Source organism: Diplotaxodon limnothrissa, linkage group LG13, assembly GCF_057381915.1.
Source record: "Diplotaxodon limnothrissa isolate DT_005_m linkage group LG13, D_limnothrissa_male_GT1.1, whole genome shotgun sequence".
NCBI lineage: Eukaryota > Metazoa > Chordata > Actinopteri > Cichliformes > Cichlidae > Diplotaxodon > Diplotaxodon limnothrissa.
The window spans coordinates 18,992,892-19,008,938 of record NC_140608.1 but is presented as its reverse complement, the minus strand read 5'-3'; the positions used below and the strand labels follow the sequence as shown (position 1 = coordinate 19,008,938).

At 40.0% G+C, this 16,047-nt stretch overlaps 1 protein-coding gene across 2 annotated transcripts in view; it reads left to right on the top strand.

Annotated features, from left to right (window-relative positions):
* Positions 1-16,047, top strand: part of macrod2 (mono-ADP ribosylhydrolase 2) — a 438,355-nt gene that overhangs the window by 284,722 nt on the left and 137,586 nt on the right. For both annotated transcript variants that reach the window (XM_085368817.1, XM_085368818.1), the window contains one exon: positions 7,135-7,256. In XM_085368817.1, coding sequence (XP_085224943.1) covers positions 7,135-7,256 — 122 coding nt within the window. The remainder of the gene's footprint in view (positions 1-7,134; positions 7,257-16,047) is intronic.

Sequence of the window (16,047 nt, the reverse complement as noted above, 5' to 3'; positions counted from 1 at the left end):
AGCGACAGATGCTAACAGATTTCTACCCCATGAAATCACTGCTGAACCTCCCTTTCAACAACTTCCTTGCTCTGTTTAGGTTTTTTGGTGGGAAATTTAAAAAAGAGAAAAATCAATGTTAATGGCAGACAGACGACATATTGCAGTTGACTGTTTCTTTACTTTATTGATCATTTTTTCTTCAATTCACCCTGAAGTATTTCTGTAAAGTTTTCACTGTCTTATAAAAGGAGACTTCCAGTTGACGCACAATACAGCTTTATTTGTGATAAATGTTGTCATAATAATAATAGATTGCATTTATATAGCGCTTTTCGGGACCCCTCAAAGCGCTTTATAATTCCACTATTCATTCACTCTCACATTTACACACTGGTGAAGGCAGCTACAGTTGTAGCCACAGCTGCCCTGGGGCAGGCTGACAGAGGCAAGGCTGCCATATTGCGCCATCAGCCCCTCTGGCCATCACCAGTAGGTGGTAGGTGAAGTGTCTTGTCCAAGGACACAACGACCGACACTGTCCGAGCCGGGGCTCGAACCGGCAACCTTCTGATTACAAGACGAACTGCCAACTCTTGAGCCATGATCGCCCGTCATATTTATAAGAAATTTATAAATCAATACATTTAAATGACATAGCAATGATACTGTTATCTGCCCTAATGGAGAACAGTTAGTGAGTGAGCTACCTCTGACTTGAACTGAATACAGCTTAGCCAGTGCAGTGAAATCATGAGTACCACACATAAAACACAGTCACTAGTTTTAGGCATCAGTCATAAACTTTATAGAGACACTTAATTCTATTAGTAAGGATCATACAAACTAATAAGACTACAATTCACTCTCCATATAACATATGACTTAGCACATAAAAATAGCGACTGCAGTTTTGGCTGAATTTCCTAATGGACTGTAAGTCATTATGTGCTTTGTTGATTCTTAAGTGTGGAAGATAATTGCCAACATGCAACACAAAGTGGTTTGATTACTGTCTTTTGCTTGTGGATCATAATAGAGCTGCACCCCTGTTTAAAGACTTCAGGAAGCTGCAACATGTAATCAAAATGCATCGATTTGCAAGTGATTAAACCCCGTGTTTAACTACGAAATGAACAAAGACAACACAATCCCAGTGTTTACAGGGGTTTTATGTTCTTTGTGGAAAAATATGCTCGTTTTGTATTTGACTCCAGCAACATGCGTCAACAAAGCCGGGACAGTTTAGGCACGTTTACCACTGTGTTGCATCACGCTTTCTTTTAACAGCATCCTGTAATTGTCTGGGAATTTAGGGGGCAAACTGCACTCATTTTTTAATGTGATTTTTTTCAATAGCCTTGCATGATTCAGCATTTCAGCTGCTCAACAGTTCACATCCTCCTTTGTCATATGTGCCGTTTCTCGGTACACCGAGTGTTTTCAGCAGGTGACAAGTCTGGACTACAAGCTCTTACTACTAGTGAGCCATGCTGTTTCTGCTGTGTAACTGTCTTGCTGAAACATGTAACTGATCCCTGAAATCTCAAACAGCATGGCCGTTCAGTAGTAGTTGTCAACCCCACACTTGCATACATAGATTTTCTTGAATTCCTCTATTGTGGGCACATATGATGATCCCCAACTTCATACAATTTTATGTTGAGGAAAAATGATCCTGAAAATGTTAACTGTGTCTTTCAGAGCAGCAAAGCTCTGCATATCTTTAGTTCTCTATTACTCAGCATCTCTTTGATGCTCATTTTATACCCAATCCTGTTTAACCTAGTGGTGGGATTTTCTACCAGCAGTTTATCCTGCTCATTCTAAAACAGCAAACAATAACTTATTAGTCATAAGTTTTCATCTTTTCTTTGTACAATTTTAATAAAATATAAAGTGTAAATGATCTTTTGGAAATAATGGGCTATATATAAGACTGCTATGTCCTTGTGCAGTGTCAGGATGACGCACGCAGGTTTGCATCTCCCGTTCTGTTGCCAAGAATCAGATTACTCAGAAGAAGAAGAAGCCATGCTACAGTAAATGTGTTCAAATATTTTTGAACACATTTACTGGGTTTTGGGTCTGAAAAAAAGTTGAAAAAAAGAAAATATGGAGCAGGCCGTGTTTCCAGCTTCCTAACTATAAATTTAAAATATTGTTGTATTTTATTATCTGGGATGGTACGTGGCATATAAAAATGAAAGATTGATTAGGCTGTGGAGTGCTGGTCGCTCTCTGAAATAACATGGTACTTCACTTCTAAATGAAGTCTAGATTTTTCAAAAGATTTTGTAGTTGCTAAGAAAGTGGCGTCTTTGAAGTGAGCATGTCCCCTTGGTAGTTATTCCTGAGCTCTGGGAGAGCCGAGGAGCGCTTTAGTGGGCTTGTCTAACATGTTCTTACACATTCGCTACATTTGGTGTGTTCGGGGGTCATTTTGTGTCCAGTCGTTCTCCGATAACAGAAATATCTCACCACAAGGGATGTCTTCATCTCAGGATTTATTTTTTTTAATTCTTTTATGTTTTTGCCCCTGATCTGAGGATCTCAAATAGCTGAATTCTATGAACACTATCAATAATGCCAATACTGAGTCGACGTTTCGAGTTGCCATGTGTAACGCAGACGCACTATGCACAGAGTGCAATTCACCGGAATATGTGAAAGTACATCTGACATTTGAAGGTCTGCATGAACTAAATATAGACTGCATTACATTTACCTTCTTATGGTTTCCTATAGATTTGTGTAGTGCACTATTATCTATAATACATGATGGCCTAGAAGAGGAGAGAACAGAATGTGGACGCAGCGAGCTTTTATATGGACAGGTAACAAATTACAGAGGGGAAAGACAAAAAAGCAACAACATTGTCTTAACTGGGACATCACATGGTACAAGAACAGTAGCGTGTCTCTGCGAGTGCGCTTTGGGGGCAGAAACACCTTTCTTCTAATTCTTGGTCTTTTAAGGATGATAGTGGAGAGCGCTGTCTGACCAAATCCTCCCTTGGGTGTTCAACTGGACTGAGAGATGGCAACTGTGACGGCTGTTTTGTGATATAAAATACTTCACATCAGTTTCTTATCAAACCATTCAGTGACTCCCCCCACACCTTATAGATAAGGGCACTGTCATCCTGCCAACAGCACAGTCATTTTCTAAATTCATGATCATTTTGGTTGAAACGAGGATCATTTTCAGTCTGTCGGATGGCTAGTTTGTGTCTAGTGCATAAACATTTAACAGCATCTTCACCTTTATACTTGCTGCGGTGTTCCCTGGAGTCTTTTGCTGTTGAATGAACATACGCATCTCCCTTGCAAAGGAAAATGGGAATCACAGGACAATTTCTCAGGTTATTCAGGCAGAAATTATTATTATTTTATCCAATAATGCATTTTTGTTGTAATTTTCAGTGTCGATTGGGCTTTAACGACAACAAAAAGACCAGCAGCAACTTTTTATTTTTTCTTAAGTAGAACTTTTCTTTTTCTACTCTCTTGGCTTGCTGTGCGTTTTCCCATTTCACTTCTGTTTTTTATTGACTGCTAAGAACTGACTGAGGGGAAATGTATGATAATTGTGCCACATCTGCAGTACAACAAGCAACATAATGTGACATGTTTCCTTAATTTATAGTGGAGGACTTACCAGTTTCAGCAATCAAGACACCCACTTAGAATTAATGGTTAGGCATTTTGGAATAAACCTGCCCACACTGAGTAATCATAATAGACAAGATAAACATCAAGTAAATTGTTTATGCTTGAGGAAAAACAGCAAAAAATAATATAACCCAGTATTATCATCACAGAACAACAGATCAGATCTTGAGGTCCGGTTGTGGTATTTAATGCTGTCCAGCGACCGCAGGTTTAACGCATAAATATTCTTTGAGTCTCACGGGAAAAGGAACAAACCTTGGGATTGCTTTTGTTTTTCTTTGAGGAGTCTGTAGTCTCATGGGGAGAGAGTACGAAGTTTGAATGGCAGTCATCAATCTTTGCTGGTGCAATCATGTCACTGACGTTATAGCCCCGAGCAACCATCAAGACCAAGATGAACAAATCCAGTCGATCAAAAATTTGCCAAAAAGAAAAAAAAGAATCTTTGCTGAAAATGGAAGCTGAAGGCAAAAGCGTGTGCATGGGTTTTGTTGTTGTATGAGTGAGAAAGCTAAAGAAGACATCTGTGAAATTTCTAAAGACTTTCTGTATGCTCATAGATTAAACTCTGCTGGCTTGTCTAGTATAAAGAAAGCAACCTTTAAATGTGTTTCATGAAAACATTTAACTCTGTTTTCCATGCTTGTTATGGTAAAATGGCCTGTATTTGTATATCTCCACAATTAAGCCCAACCGGCGCAAGACAATCACCAGAAATCTTTTCAGCCCTGTAAAGATAGAAATTTATTTGCCTCTTGAAGAAAGGCAGCACTGAGAGAATGGTCTACATGTGTCAGTATTCTTACAAAGGGGAAAAAGGAAAAACACTGATGCGTTTGTAAGCTAATGGGTGCAGTTGATGATAAAAGCTGAGGGTTTTACCAGGAGAGAAAAGGCAAAATGATGAAGAATGTTAATAATGACCCGTCAGAGCTTTTCAAGCTCTTATTGCGAAGAGCATCTGTGTGCAATTTAGGTTGTTGGAAAAACATCATTCAAAAGCATTAGAAAAATAACTTTTTATGCTAAGAGAGACTTCTGTCTTTTAAGCAAGGTTAAGCTGTCCATAGCTAAAACACCATACTAACAAGGTTATATTTGTTTTTGTTGTTGACATAGTTCTTTTGTACGTCAGCGAGTCTGTGCAGAAGGATTGACTTCACACCCCCACTGTGCACTCAAAAGCCTTTAAAAAAGTATGATGTTGAGTCACGAGCCTATATTTTTAGTGATATTAGCTTGACGGAGTTTATCACCTTGTTGCAAATACTTGGATTTAATTCTTGGATTTCCTTGAATTTAAAGAAATACTGGGTTTTCCTTTGAATGGAGCATTCCGGTCGTTATAAATCGGGGGTAGAAAGGTCATTTGTGTTGAAGTTTACTGAGACGGTGAAGTAGCTGCCAGAGTCTCTCTGAGCTCTACCGTAACAAACTGTCCTTCCTGTAATAACCCTCCTTAGTCACAAAGGGAAACATGTCTTTCACCTTACAGAAACACAGTTGTATAAATATTTATTTGATGTGGAAGAGTTGAGGATACAAGTGGAGGCATCCATACTGATGAAATAAGAACTGCTTAAATTTTCATGAATTCACCAGTAGTCTGGTTTTTGGCGCTTACCCACACTATAATTGGCATGTGGCCATTCTTGTAGTGAACTTCATGAATTATGCACGAAAAACAACTACCACGTGTCCCATTATAACCACATTGTGCTATGCAATTTTCAGTCTGCAATTCTGGAAAAAGGGAATAGTTCAGACAGTTCTATTCTCATTACAACACAACCTCGGTTTAGCATTGGGATCAACCTGGCCCCTTGTTTCGGACCTCTCCCAAAAACTAAATATTACCCCTTAAGCAACATTAGAAAACTCTTCTTGATGATAAAGGTCCCTGCTTTTTATTATCATGAAGTATTAATGATTGTCACACTAAAATGTGTAATAGCTACTCTTTGCTTTCATCTCAACAAATTGTGACTTGAAAGTCGTGTTGTGGGCGGTGTGACTGATATGCTGCACTTTCCGTCTGGGGTTCATATCCTTTCTGGTATTTTCTGACATATTCTACTCGTTAGCCGCTGTTTACTTTCTTTTAGTTCAGTCTTTTTTCTTCAGTATTTAGTAAAAAAATAGGAGTTTGGGTTACAGTAAACCAGTGGTTCTCAAACTTGTGTGGTGTAGGCTGTGAACTTTTTCCCTGGCTTCTGCAGTGGCCCGTGCCAGAAAAATGTCTGAGAACCACTGCTGTAGATCTTTTCACAACCATAACCACACCTTTAGGGGGAAAAACCAAAACGTTTTCCTTTATGCTAACTTGCCAGGGTGATGACTCCCATCCCATGAATATGCCCCATAAATATATGCATGTCATAACTTTACAACCTTCTGTTATAAAAATGCTCCTTTATGAGCTGTGGTTTAACAATGTGCTTTAAGAGTGAACCAAGAATCAAATTTTATCCAAAAATTATTTATGGCAGAGTAGATTAGGAATGTAGCTGATATTTATTCAGCAGGAAAATGAGGCTGAGTGTTTCATATCAAATAATTGAGGTCGCATGTAAGAAAACATAAGAAAACGCTGGCTGCACTGCGATTTATTTGCAAGTTCTTACATGAACCAGCTCTGGGTAAGTCCTTCGAGAGGGTTTAATATTTTAGTAATGAGAATTTGCTGCATTAAATTACAAATCCAAGGGTCAGAAATGATCTATATTTAATTTGCTTAAAAATGAAGATTTACTGGCCCGCACTGCTGGATATAGTGAAATATTAGTACTGTCTGGGTTTGAATAAACAGAAGAATGGCATCATGACTTTTGGTGAGTCATCATGTATATAATCATTTTTGTTGCAGACTTTTGTTTTTTGCATAAATTATTTTTCTTCGTAGTTAGTCTTTGTGATCTACCCGGTATGCTATTTGGGCGTTGCAGAGTAACATCCTGTATATTGATGCTGACCTGGCCTGTCCAACATTGAGAAGGCCAAGGGTAGCCACGCAGAATGCAGAAGATTATGTTTCTGTCAAGTCACCGAGTCGATTCTTTTCTGCTTTCCTGTCATCGCGCCTATGATTCATTTAAGAAGTTGCATTCTTCGGTCTGGCCAGGCCAGACAAGGAGACCAGTGATTGACAGGTAAAGACATTACTATGCGAAGGGAAAGAGAGTACAGGGAGAGATATGAATATTTGAGTGGATAGCATAAAAGAATCTTGTAATTGATTTTCTATCTAAGCTGCTGCTTCATTTACTAAATAAATGCACTCACTTAGGTAGCAGGTTCATCTTGCCTTCTTCATTGTCTCATTGTGAAGACAAACTTTCCCACGTTGTGTATTTTGCTGATGATTTTGCAGATTGTTTTTATAGCCTTCCACTTACCACCACAGAGCTTCAAACATTTATCCTTGCTAAAAGTAGGCCGTGCTTACTTACAAACGAGCTTGTGTTTGTCCTGTTCCGACAGATGTGATCCACACCGTGGGGCCGGTGGCCAGAGGTCATGTGGGCCCTACAGAGACTAATGACCTCACCTCCTGCTACCAGAACTCCCTCGACCTGATGAAGGAGCATGACTTGAAGACTGTGGTGAGTACAGTGCACTGCTAGGCTGAGGAAAAACTGGACTCTGTTCAGAGCAGTTTAAAACACACAAGTTATATGCTTTTGGTGTTTTTGTTTAACAGCGAGTAAGCCTTCAGTGAGAAAAGCTGTGTTTGAAAATTTTGGAAATTTGGAAAAGGTACGGGAACAAAAGGATTTAGCATCTTTCATTTTAGATACAGTTCTGAAAAGCCTTAATCTTCTTTATTTAAACAAAAGCAACAGAGAACACAACAAAATGGTAATGTTTCATGTTTGTCAAATGAAGGCTTTTCATGTAGACTACTTTGGGTTGTGATTAAATGAAAGGCAGGCCTTTGTACCCACCTCTCTATTTTACGACTGTGAATAACCACGCTGTTATTTTTCTTTTTTTTTGTTTGGCAACCCACTTTAAGGTTAAAAAACTCTGCCCTTTCTCAAATTCCACAAAGGCTTTGGTGTAGATTTGTGATGTGTCATTTTTGTTTTCAAGAAATTAAGTCTCCCGCACCAAGAAGTAATTTGTGATGTTTCTTGGACACATCTGTGCCACCTCTTCAAGCTGAATTTTCTTCTTTAAAACAGCAGAAGAACAATGGGTACGGTGCATGCGACTGAATCATAAGGGCTTTAGATGAGACAATGCCCACACAATCCACAGCTGGCAGATGATCATTCACACACTATCTAAGCTTCTAGCCATGCGCGGACTGTATGTTTCAGGCTGGGCTGTGTGATATATGGATTTGCCCTGCCCACAGAGGGTAAAACAGTGTCACACCAAATATCCACAAATCCCACTTTCTGTGTCAGTGTACTATCCTGCAGCCTCATCAGAAGTCAATCGATGGAAGAAAAATGAGACATACATGAGTGCCGGTTTCATTAAAGACGATGTTGACAAATTCCTGCTCTATAGATGACTTATTGTGAGTGCAACAGACACCTCTATGTTGCAATTAAATGGATTGTGAAGCCAAATGTCTGAAGTAGTTGGGTTTTGCTGCTTCGAGGTTGTATGAGAATGAGCGGCAAGTATTCTGCAACTTCTCAAATAGTTACATCCACTAAAGATGAGTCACAAGTGTGACATTGCATTAGCATATTACGCAATTACACTGTGTTCTGCTCAAGAACTCACTGGCAAAGGGAGCACCTCGGCAAAATCACTTGGCATCTCGGGCCTCTTCACGGGAACCCACCACCTTGCTTACGTGCTTTCATCCACAAACCACAAAATCCTTGTTTTTTTGCACATTCCAAAGATTTATTTAGATTAGGTCTATCTCTTGATTTATTTATACAATAATCCATATATTTATAAGAAACAGAGTTTCTGTTTTTACTAGGAGCAGGCAGGATTCTGTCTAATATATTTACACAGCTGTTGTGAGTTGAGCAGGCCTTCAGTGAAAACAGTGGTTTTCTGTGATTGGCTGGCCTTGTAGGATGAACATTACATTATCTTAGCCACAGTCCATTTGGTCTCTCCTTGCTGCAAGGACAATAGACAGCCTTTTTTACCAAACCGAAAAGGAAATAGCTGTTTCTTTCTTCAAGCAAGGCTGTGGCCCTGATTTAGTTTTAGTCCAGCTTGCCTTGATATGCAAGACACACTTGAAGAGAGGCTGAAAGGGTTCTCTGCTAATTCTTTGTTAACCGACTATCTCACAGGCTCTTGGTGCACAACACAATGTGTCTAAGTTTCTGGTTAGCTGTTCAGCTCTAAGCTCATTTCAGCCTCTCTGAAAGGGTCTCACTATGAGGTTTGCTGTTTGAGAGATCCCACTGACGACAGGCCCGCTGCCAAGTGGGTCTGTAAAGTGGGCAAAGGAAGGCAGGACAACAGGGAATCGTAGGTGGCTGCCTCCCTAAAGGGGATTCCAGGGCATTACACAGGAATAGGAGTCAAAACAAAGCTTAACACAAGATAAACTTGAGCATGAAAGGAGAACCGATTGGTTGCTAATCCCCATTTCTTTGAGCTCAAAGCCACCCTTCGGGCTCCACAACGGTATGGCTACCACAGTCATCATATCAGAAACTTCTTGTGCATGTAGCATGTCAAGATGGGGAGTTTACAGAGAGTACCACTAAATTTCAGGACTGAAAATGCACTTCCTTTACCTTAGGGCAGCTCAGTGCGTGAGTGCGTGCTTACTAGTATTCCAGTGGTTAGAAATTAGATAGAAGAGCATTCCTTCTCCTACACTGTGCTGGGCTGATTTGCAGCTCTGCTGGAATGGAAGTGAGGAAGATCGAAAGTATGACTTTTAGAAAACCTCAGGCAGTTCCTGGATGGGTTGCAGAAATGTTTCTGATTTTTTGGGGGTAAATTTTCAGCGTAATATTTGTATGGGTTAAATGTCCTGCAACACTTGTAGGATATACAGTAGAATACTTTTACCGCTTGACCGATTTTGCATTTTGTCTTGTTCTCTGGATAAATAGCAGACTGGACGATGTGCCGTTGAAGCGTGTTTTTCCAAATCATTTGACTGCAGTGCACGCAGGATAGTGATAGCATGTGTTTGTGCACACATAAACTTTGCCTTTTACGTGCGTCATCCTCAGGCATATGTGAGTGTGCCTGTGTTACTGCAGCATCTTTGCTCATTTCTTCTCTGCCTAGAGGACTCTTATGCTTCAGTGCTTTTTTTTTTTTTTTTTGCTTTTTTTTCTGCGGCTGAAAGAGCAGCAGGCTGTCACAGCTCCCTGGGCTCTGACTGACCATAGCCCACAGCCAGGATGCCAGTGTTCCAGCAACACACAGGGGAGCTATGGGAGCTTTGCAGGAAAGTTGCAGCTCTGGACTATTGAGCAGCATGTTGTCAAACAGCCCCCTCCTCTGCTCATTGCTTGTTACACTACACTATGTTGTTGTTTCCAAAGGAGACTCAGGTGAAGACCCAAAGAGGAAATATTGGACTTGTTTAAAGATTGATTGTAGTTATGTAGTAATAAGTGATAATAACACTAACTGCCCTTTTACAGCAAGAATATTCTAGATGGCTCTGATAAAGGTTTCTGTGATATATGAAAAGGTTTTTCCTAAAGGAAATCAGACAAATAAAGATTTTCTGTAATGTGTCTGTGTGCAGAGGTCCTAACAAATCATAGGACATGCAGTTCTTTTGCAGCCAAGAAACTTGCTAATGAAGTTCATAACTCAAAGGGTATTTCTTCAAGTTAAGGTTTTCATTACTTGATAAAAGTAAAGTCATTCACCTGTGTACATGTATATTTTATTAATACACTTGGGAGTGTGTGTGCTTTACATGCATATGGGGGCTTGTCTCCAAAGAGCTGAAAAGCCTGAACTGAGGAGACGGTAATACAGGTCCCCCATTATAGTTAGTCATGGACAGCTGCTCAGATTCTTCCCTGGAAGCAAGTATAGCGTCTATCAGGCAGAAAGAGATATGGAGGGAGACGCCACCATCTGGAAGTCATTCAGATTCAAGCTCAGAAACTATATTAACCACTTATACTACAGTATGACTTTTAACATAAAAAATACCCAAGTCTTTATTTGTATTATCCTTTCGGAGAGTATCTTGTCAAGATATTAGAACTAAGATTTTATGTCATGGTACATGAGATAGAGGGAGCGTTTTACTTGTTGACTAGTGATTTTGTGGCTATTGCGTGCCTCTTTTTTGTTCACAATTTGACTTTGACAGGCCACAGTTTGATGGCTTGTGAAACTGTTTGTCATTAAGCTATTTCTGGCAGCATATCGTGGGTTGGCAGCTGCCAGTGCGGACAGTGACAGGGTCGCAGACTGTATTTAGTGGCCTCCTCTCTGACTCCCATGCGGCCTGGAAGTGTTTAGCAGTCATAACACACAGGCTTCGAGGAGATCCAGCAGGGAAGCCACAAATTGCCCGTTGAGGAAAATGCTGAAAGCCAAGTGGATTGCAGATGAATGGTGTAGAATGATAGGATTAGCTCCCCCCCTTTCTCTGTGGGCTTTTTCCAAGGCTGCTAGGAGCATTAGCTTTCATTCATTTTGCCCGAGAGCGTTCCCAAAATGCATTCCCACAAACAATATCTTATAAACATGCACACTCGGCTAGAAGATGACAGCTGATAGCTCCTACTGGATAATGTGTTTGACATGACAGTGACAAAACAAACCCTTGTATTATAGTGAACTTGCCCCCAAGGTGGCGTCAAGATAGAGACACTCTGGGATTTGCGTGAGAAGTTGAATTTAACCTTGACTTATGTTCTGTTTTGGCCTTCGAGTTTTAACAGCATCCTATCGGCTCTCAAGAATGATATAAAATATGCAGTAAATAACATTTACTGTTCCATCTTTCTTAATGTGGGTCACCCGTGATATTGAAAATGTGTTTTTTACTACTGCGTTTAAGTGCACTAGAGGGTCTTTGTTCTTATTTATGTGTCTAAATATTGCCATATCAAACTTAACGACTTTGTACTTCATCCTTTTCCATTTTGGTGTACCCACTTCCCAAGTGATTAATTAATTTTCATTTATGTACTGAGCAGGTCACGCACAAACCATTCCTCTGTGTACTTCTCTCCTCTTTCTGTTTTTTAAGATGTTTCCTGCTCATCTGCTTGCAAAATATAGTTGTTTTTGTACCTTCATCACCTGGTATTGCATTTAGTTAATGTTATTGTAGTTATAAATATAAACCCCCATATATTTCATAGAGATACATAGTAACTGTGTGACTAACAAACGGTACCTTTTTTGTTGTACAACTTTATTACTTTACTTTGCAGTAAAAATCTGCTGCACTTAAATGTATTGCAGACCAGTCCACTCATATGTGTAATTGGTGGATATGTATACTGGATGTATGTGATTGGTTCATATAATTTATTAGGTGTAATAAAAAGTTTGCCCTTCAAGATTATCTCCTCGTGCATTTTTAGCATTACAGATATTTTTAGATTGCTAGCCTTTCTGCAGTTTCACTATGAATGTAAAATGTGCACAACTCAAACAAAAATCTCCTTTTCAGATTGACTTTTGTATGCAGGATAATGTCTGATGATGAGACCGTGACCTCATCAGGACTCTATTGTTTTTAAATTATTAGTGCAGTCAAAGTTGCCACCAGGAGCTAGCTTGTCTTTTTTTTTGCTTTGCTTTGTGCCGTTCCTCTGGGTGAGAGCATCCAAATGTTCATCCATGTTCCCAAAGTTAAAATTGCCACGAAGGGTTACTGTTTTGATACCATGGAAAAGATCCTTAGCACACTGCAGCAGCACAAGCGCAAAGGGCCAGATTAAGACTTCAGTGGAGTGATCCAAAAATAGCAGTCGTGCTGAAGTCCAGAGGTACATGAGAAGTGGGCCCTAAAAGGGACATTGACCAAATTTAAATAAGATGTTTTTTAATGATTTTTATGGAACAAGTCCCAGACGTTTTTAATCACATCTTGAAATAATTTTTTAATGACATGTAAATATTTTTTGGTCCACAGCGAGACATATTTGCAGTCCATTTTCATTTTCTCGATGTCAGCAGAAATTTATTTTTGTAAATTTAGCTTTCCAGTTGTGATTATTATACTCATCTGTGCAGACACCGTGCTTTATTTTTCAGCTAGGCTTTGGTTTGTTTTGTTAATATGTGAGCAATCTAGCTTTTTAAAATCCGTATTAGTGCAATGAAAAATCTAGAATAAATCGAGACACCAAGGCTTTATGGAGAAACTGTAGTGCACTGAATTTATAGGGTGTTGTTCTTAAATTAGACACAGTATGTGATTATAACACAGGCCCCTTCTGTAACCAATCATTGCTAGGAGCACACTTCCACATACACTACATTACCTGCTTGCATCGACAAAAGTTAATTAGTCTGAAGCTTTCAAAAGGTCACACCGACATTTAAATTAGTCATTTCTATTTGTCTGATCCAAATCATTGGCAACACTGGGCCAATTAGATCCAATTATAGTGATAGTGGTTGCCGTGGTATGCCACCTAGTCGGAGTTAATGACCACTGGAACCCCAATTACCTGAGCAACCTAATACAGAAGGAGTCAACCACAGGGGGAAGGAGGAGCTTCAGGTGCAAGGAGAAGTCAAAGCCCCGCCGTATCACCTTCCCGTGACAGCCCTTCACTCGGGGAAAACTTCAGAACTTTATGTGAGGTGAAATGTTAGGATATGTAAAATGTGACATTTCTGCACACCTTGAGAGGGGCAATCACAGCTGATGGGTATAGAAGAGGTAATCTCCAGAGTGTCTATGTGCAGAGGGCTGATACGAACATGCTAGTGTCTTGATTACAAGCAGAGTGAGCCCACATCAATCACACTAAGCTCTGTCTTCCACTAAAGGCTACTCCATCTAGTTGTTCTATGAGGAAAATGGCAGCAATTGCATGATATGTTAATATTCCCTGACAATAATAAAAGTGCTTCCCATAATTTAAGTACTAAAGCATAGTCAAGTAGTATAAGACCCACTCAGCTCTCAGGCTAGTTTTACTTCATCTTTTTCTCTTCTGCTATACCTGACTGTGAGGAGTCTCCTGAATTTCTATGAAGCTCACATCTCTCTGTGGTACCATCTGAGAATAGAAGCGACAGCTCGCACCCAACTGAGGGACTGTCAGAGGAAGTTGTTGATTGAACAGATGTCGTTCCCACCAGACGCCATGAGAACGAACACCACAATAAGCATGCATTAATTAAACATACCTGAAGAATGTGGGCAATGCAGGGGAACAAAAGGCATTTCTGTCTACCTTTGTCGCCGCTTCACAACAGGAATGAGAAAGTGAGTCGCTCCTTACCTGTGCTTTGACTTTCAGAGAATGCAGAGAGTTTAAACAGGCTACGAGCTTAGAGATCAACCCAACAGAATAATAGCGATAATTAGGTCTGATTAGCGGTGTCTCGTTCAGCTAAAGCGCAGTTTTGGAACGGGCCATTTGGAACAATGCTGATTTTCAAAGAAACTCACAAGTCATTTGCCTGAAGGAGGCTTCGTTTGAATCACATTGTTTGTGACAAAAGAAAAACTCTCGAACAGACGATACGTGGACGGTGGCATTTGTTTGCTTTGAAATCTCCTCAGCCTGAACCAGTACAGACAAAAATGTTCTGGTCCTTGCTCAAAGCTTGTTTTTCCACCAGTAGGCTCCCATCTGTTTCGAGTCGTGCTCGAGTCTGAAATACCTGTGTCATCAAACATTTCCGCCACCATCTGATAAATGCTTCTTCTTTGATCAAAGGAACTGAGCATGGAGGAGGGATGTGAGATACATTATTGTACATACGAAGGCTTTTCTCATAGCCTGACAGTTACGCTTCAACTGAGTAAATCCCAGCAGTCTCATGGATACTGCAACAGATTGGTGTTCATCGGCAGCAAACTGAGTGGAATGACTTCTTGTTTACATCATTATAGATAATTACCATGCCGAATCAGTCCAGCCAGCAACGCCTGTGCCGTGTGTGTGTGTGAAAACAGAGACGCCTCTAACACTCCTGGTCATCTTGTTACAGATGCAAAAGTGTCCCCTGGGTTTATTCAGTCATGGCTCGGGTGGTAGAGCGGGTACTCCACAAGTTGTGTGGCCGACAGTTTGATCCCATGGCAATTGATTGCCAGCAAATAGATAAATGAGAAATACTCAATACAATTTATGATTTCAATTTGAGACGATGCCTGTGGGAGAGTCTGTTCAAACAGAGTACACAAAGGAAGAATCACAGAAAACCTTTTGTATCATGTGCAAATCAGCAGCTAATCTTTTACCACCAATCCAGACATCCAGATGGTGCATCTGTGATCGTGATATGCATAGGAACAGTTTCAATTTAGCACTCGCAGATGGATGCACTTAAACCTAAAAGCCAAGACTTTTAACACGAGTCTGTATCAGAAAATACATTTCATGGTTTTTTTGTTTGCTTTTTCCATGTAGGGCACTGAGAATATCTAATCTTTTAAAGCACAGCATTTAAAATGCTTTTTTTTTTAATTAAAAAAACACAAGATCATTGTGAACATGTGATCTATTAGCAATGTTAGTAGCTTTAGCACGGGTGTGAAAGCCAGCTTTACTCTAGTGTTGAATCTAGTTAGCCTCAAAACGCTCCCTCGAGGTGTTTTCATTTGGGGCGTTTACGAAGCCAGGTGTCGAACCCAGTTGTGACCTTGCCAGAGCCGTGTCCATGAAACTGGAATTTCCTGGTCTATCACAGGGTTCCATTTCAATAAGCTTGCACCCAATTATCCTTCAATCATAGTCTCTGGACTTACAGACGTGTTTGGTTGGACTACAAGGTCTCTCTAGCCCTGGATCGGCACATTGGGGACATTTATTTCACTACACATGGCATCTTTTCAAGGCAAAAAAAACCAGATAGCATATCAGGTTAATATGGATGTTGCAAAAGTTTATTGTTCTGTGAGTTTCTTTTATACTGGATCAGTATCTCAAGACACAGCATTATGCACTGTATGAACATCACGTTAGTAGTCTGATGAAGGGTTTTCCTGATTATTCCACCCTTTATTGTATGGTGTGCAACTGGGAAGTCCATAGCTCAAAGTTGGTTTTGCATTTTAGAAGTACTGTAAAAATATATATCACAGGAACACAGAAATTGAAATGACAAGCAGACTGTGTAGTAATTGGTTTATTAATGAGAGAATGGGTTTGTTTAAAAATGAGAGAGAGGAGGAAGAAGAAGAAAACAAAGCCACCCCTTTGATCCTCTTAAATCCCCTTTGGAAAAAGAGATAGTGCCTTTCAATCCTCTTAAACTTCATCTTGTCGTTGATATTTC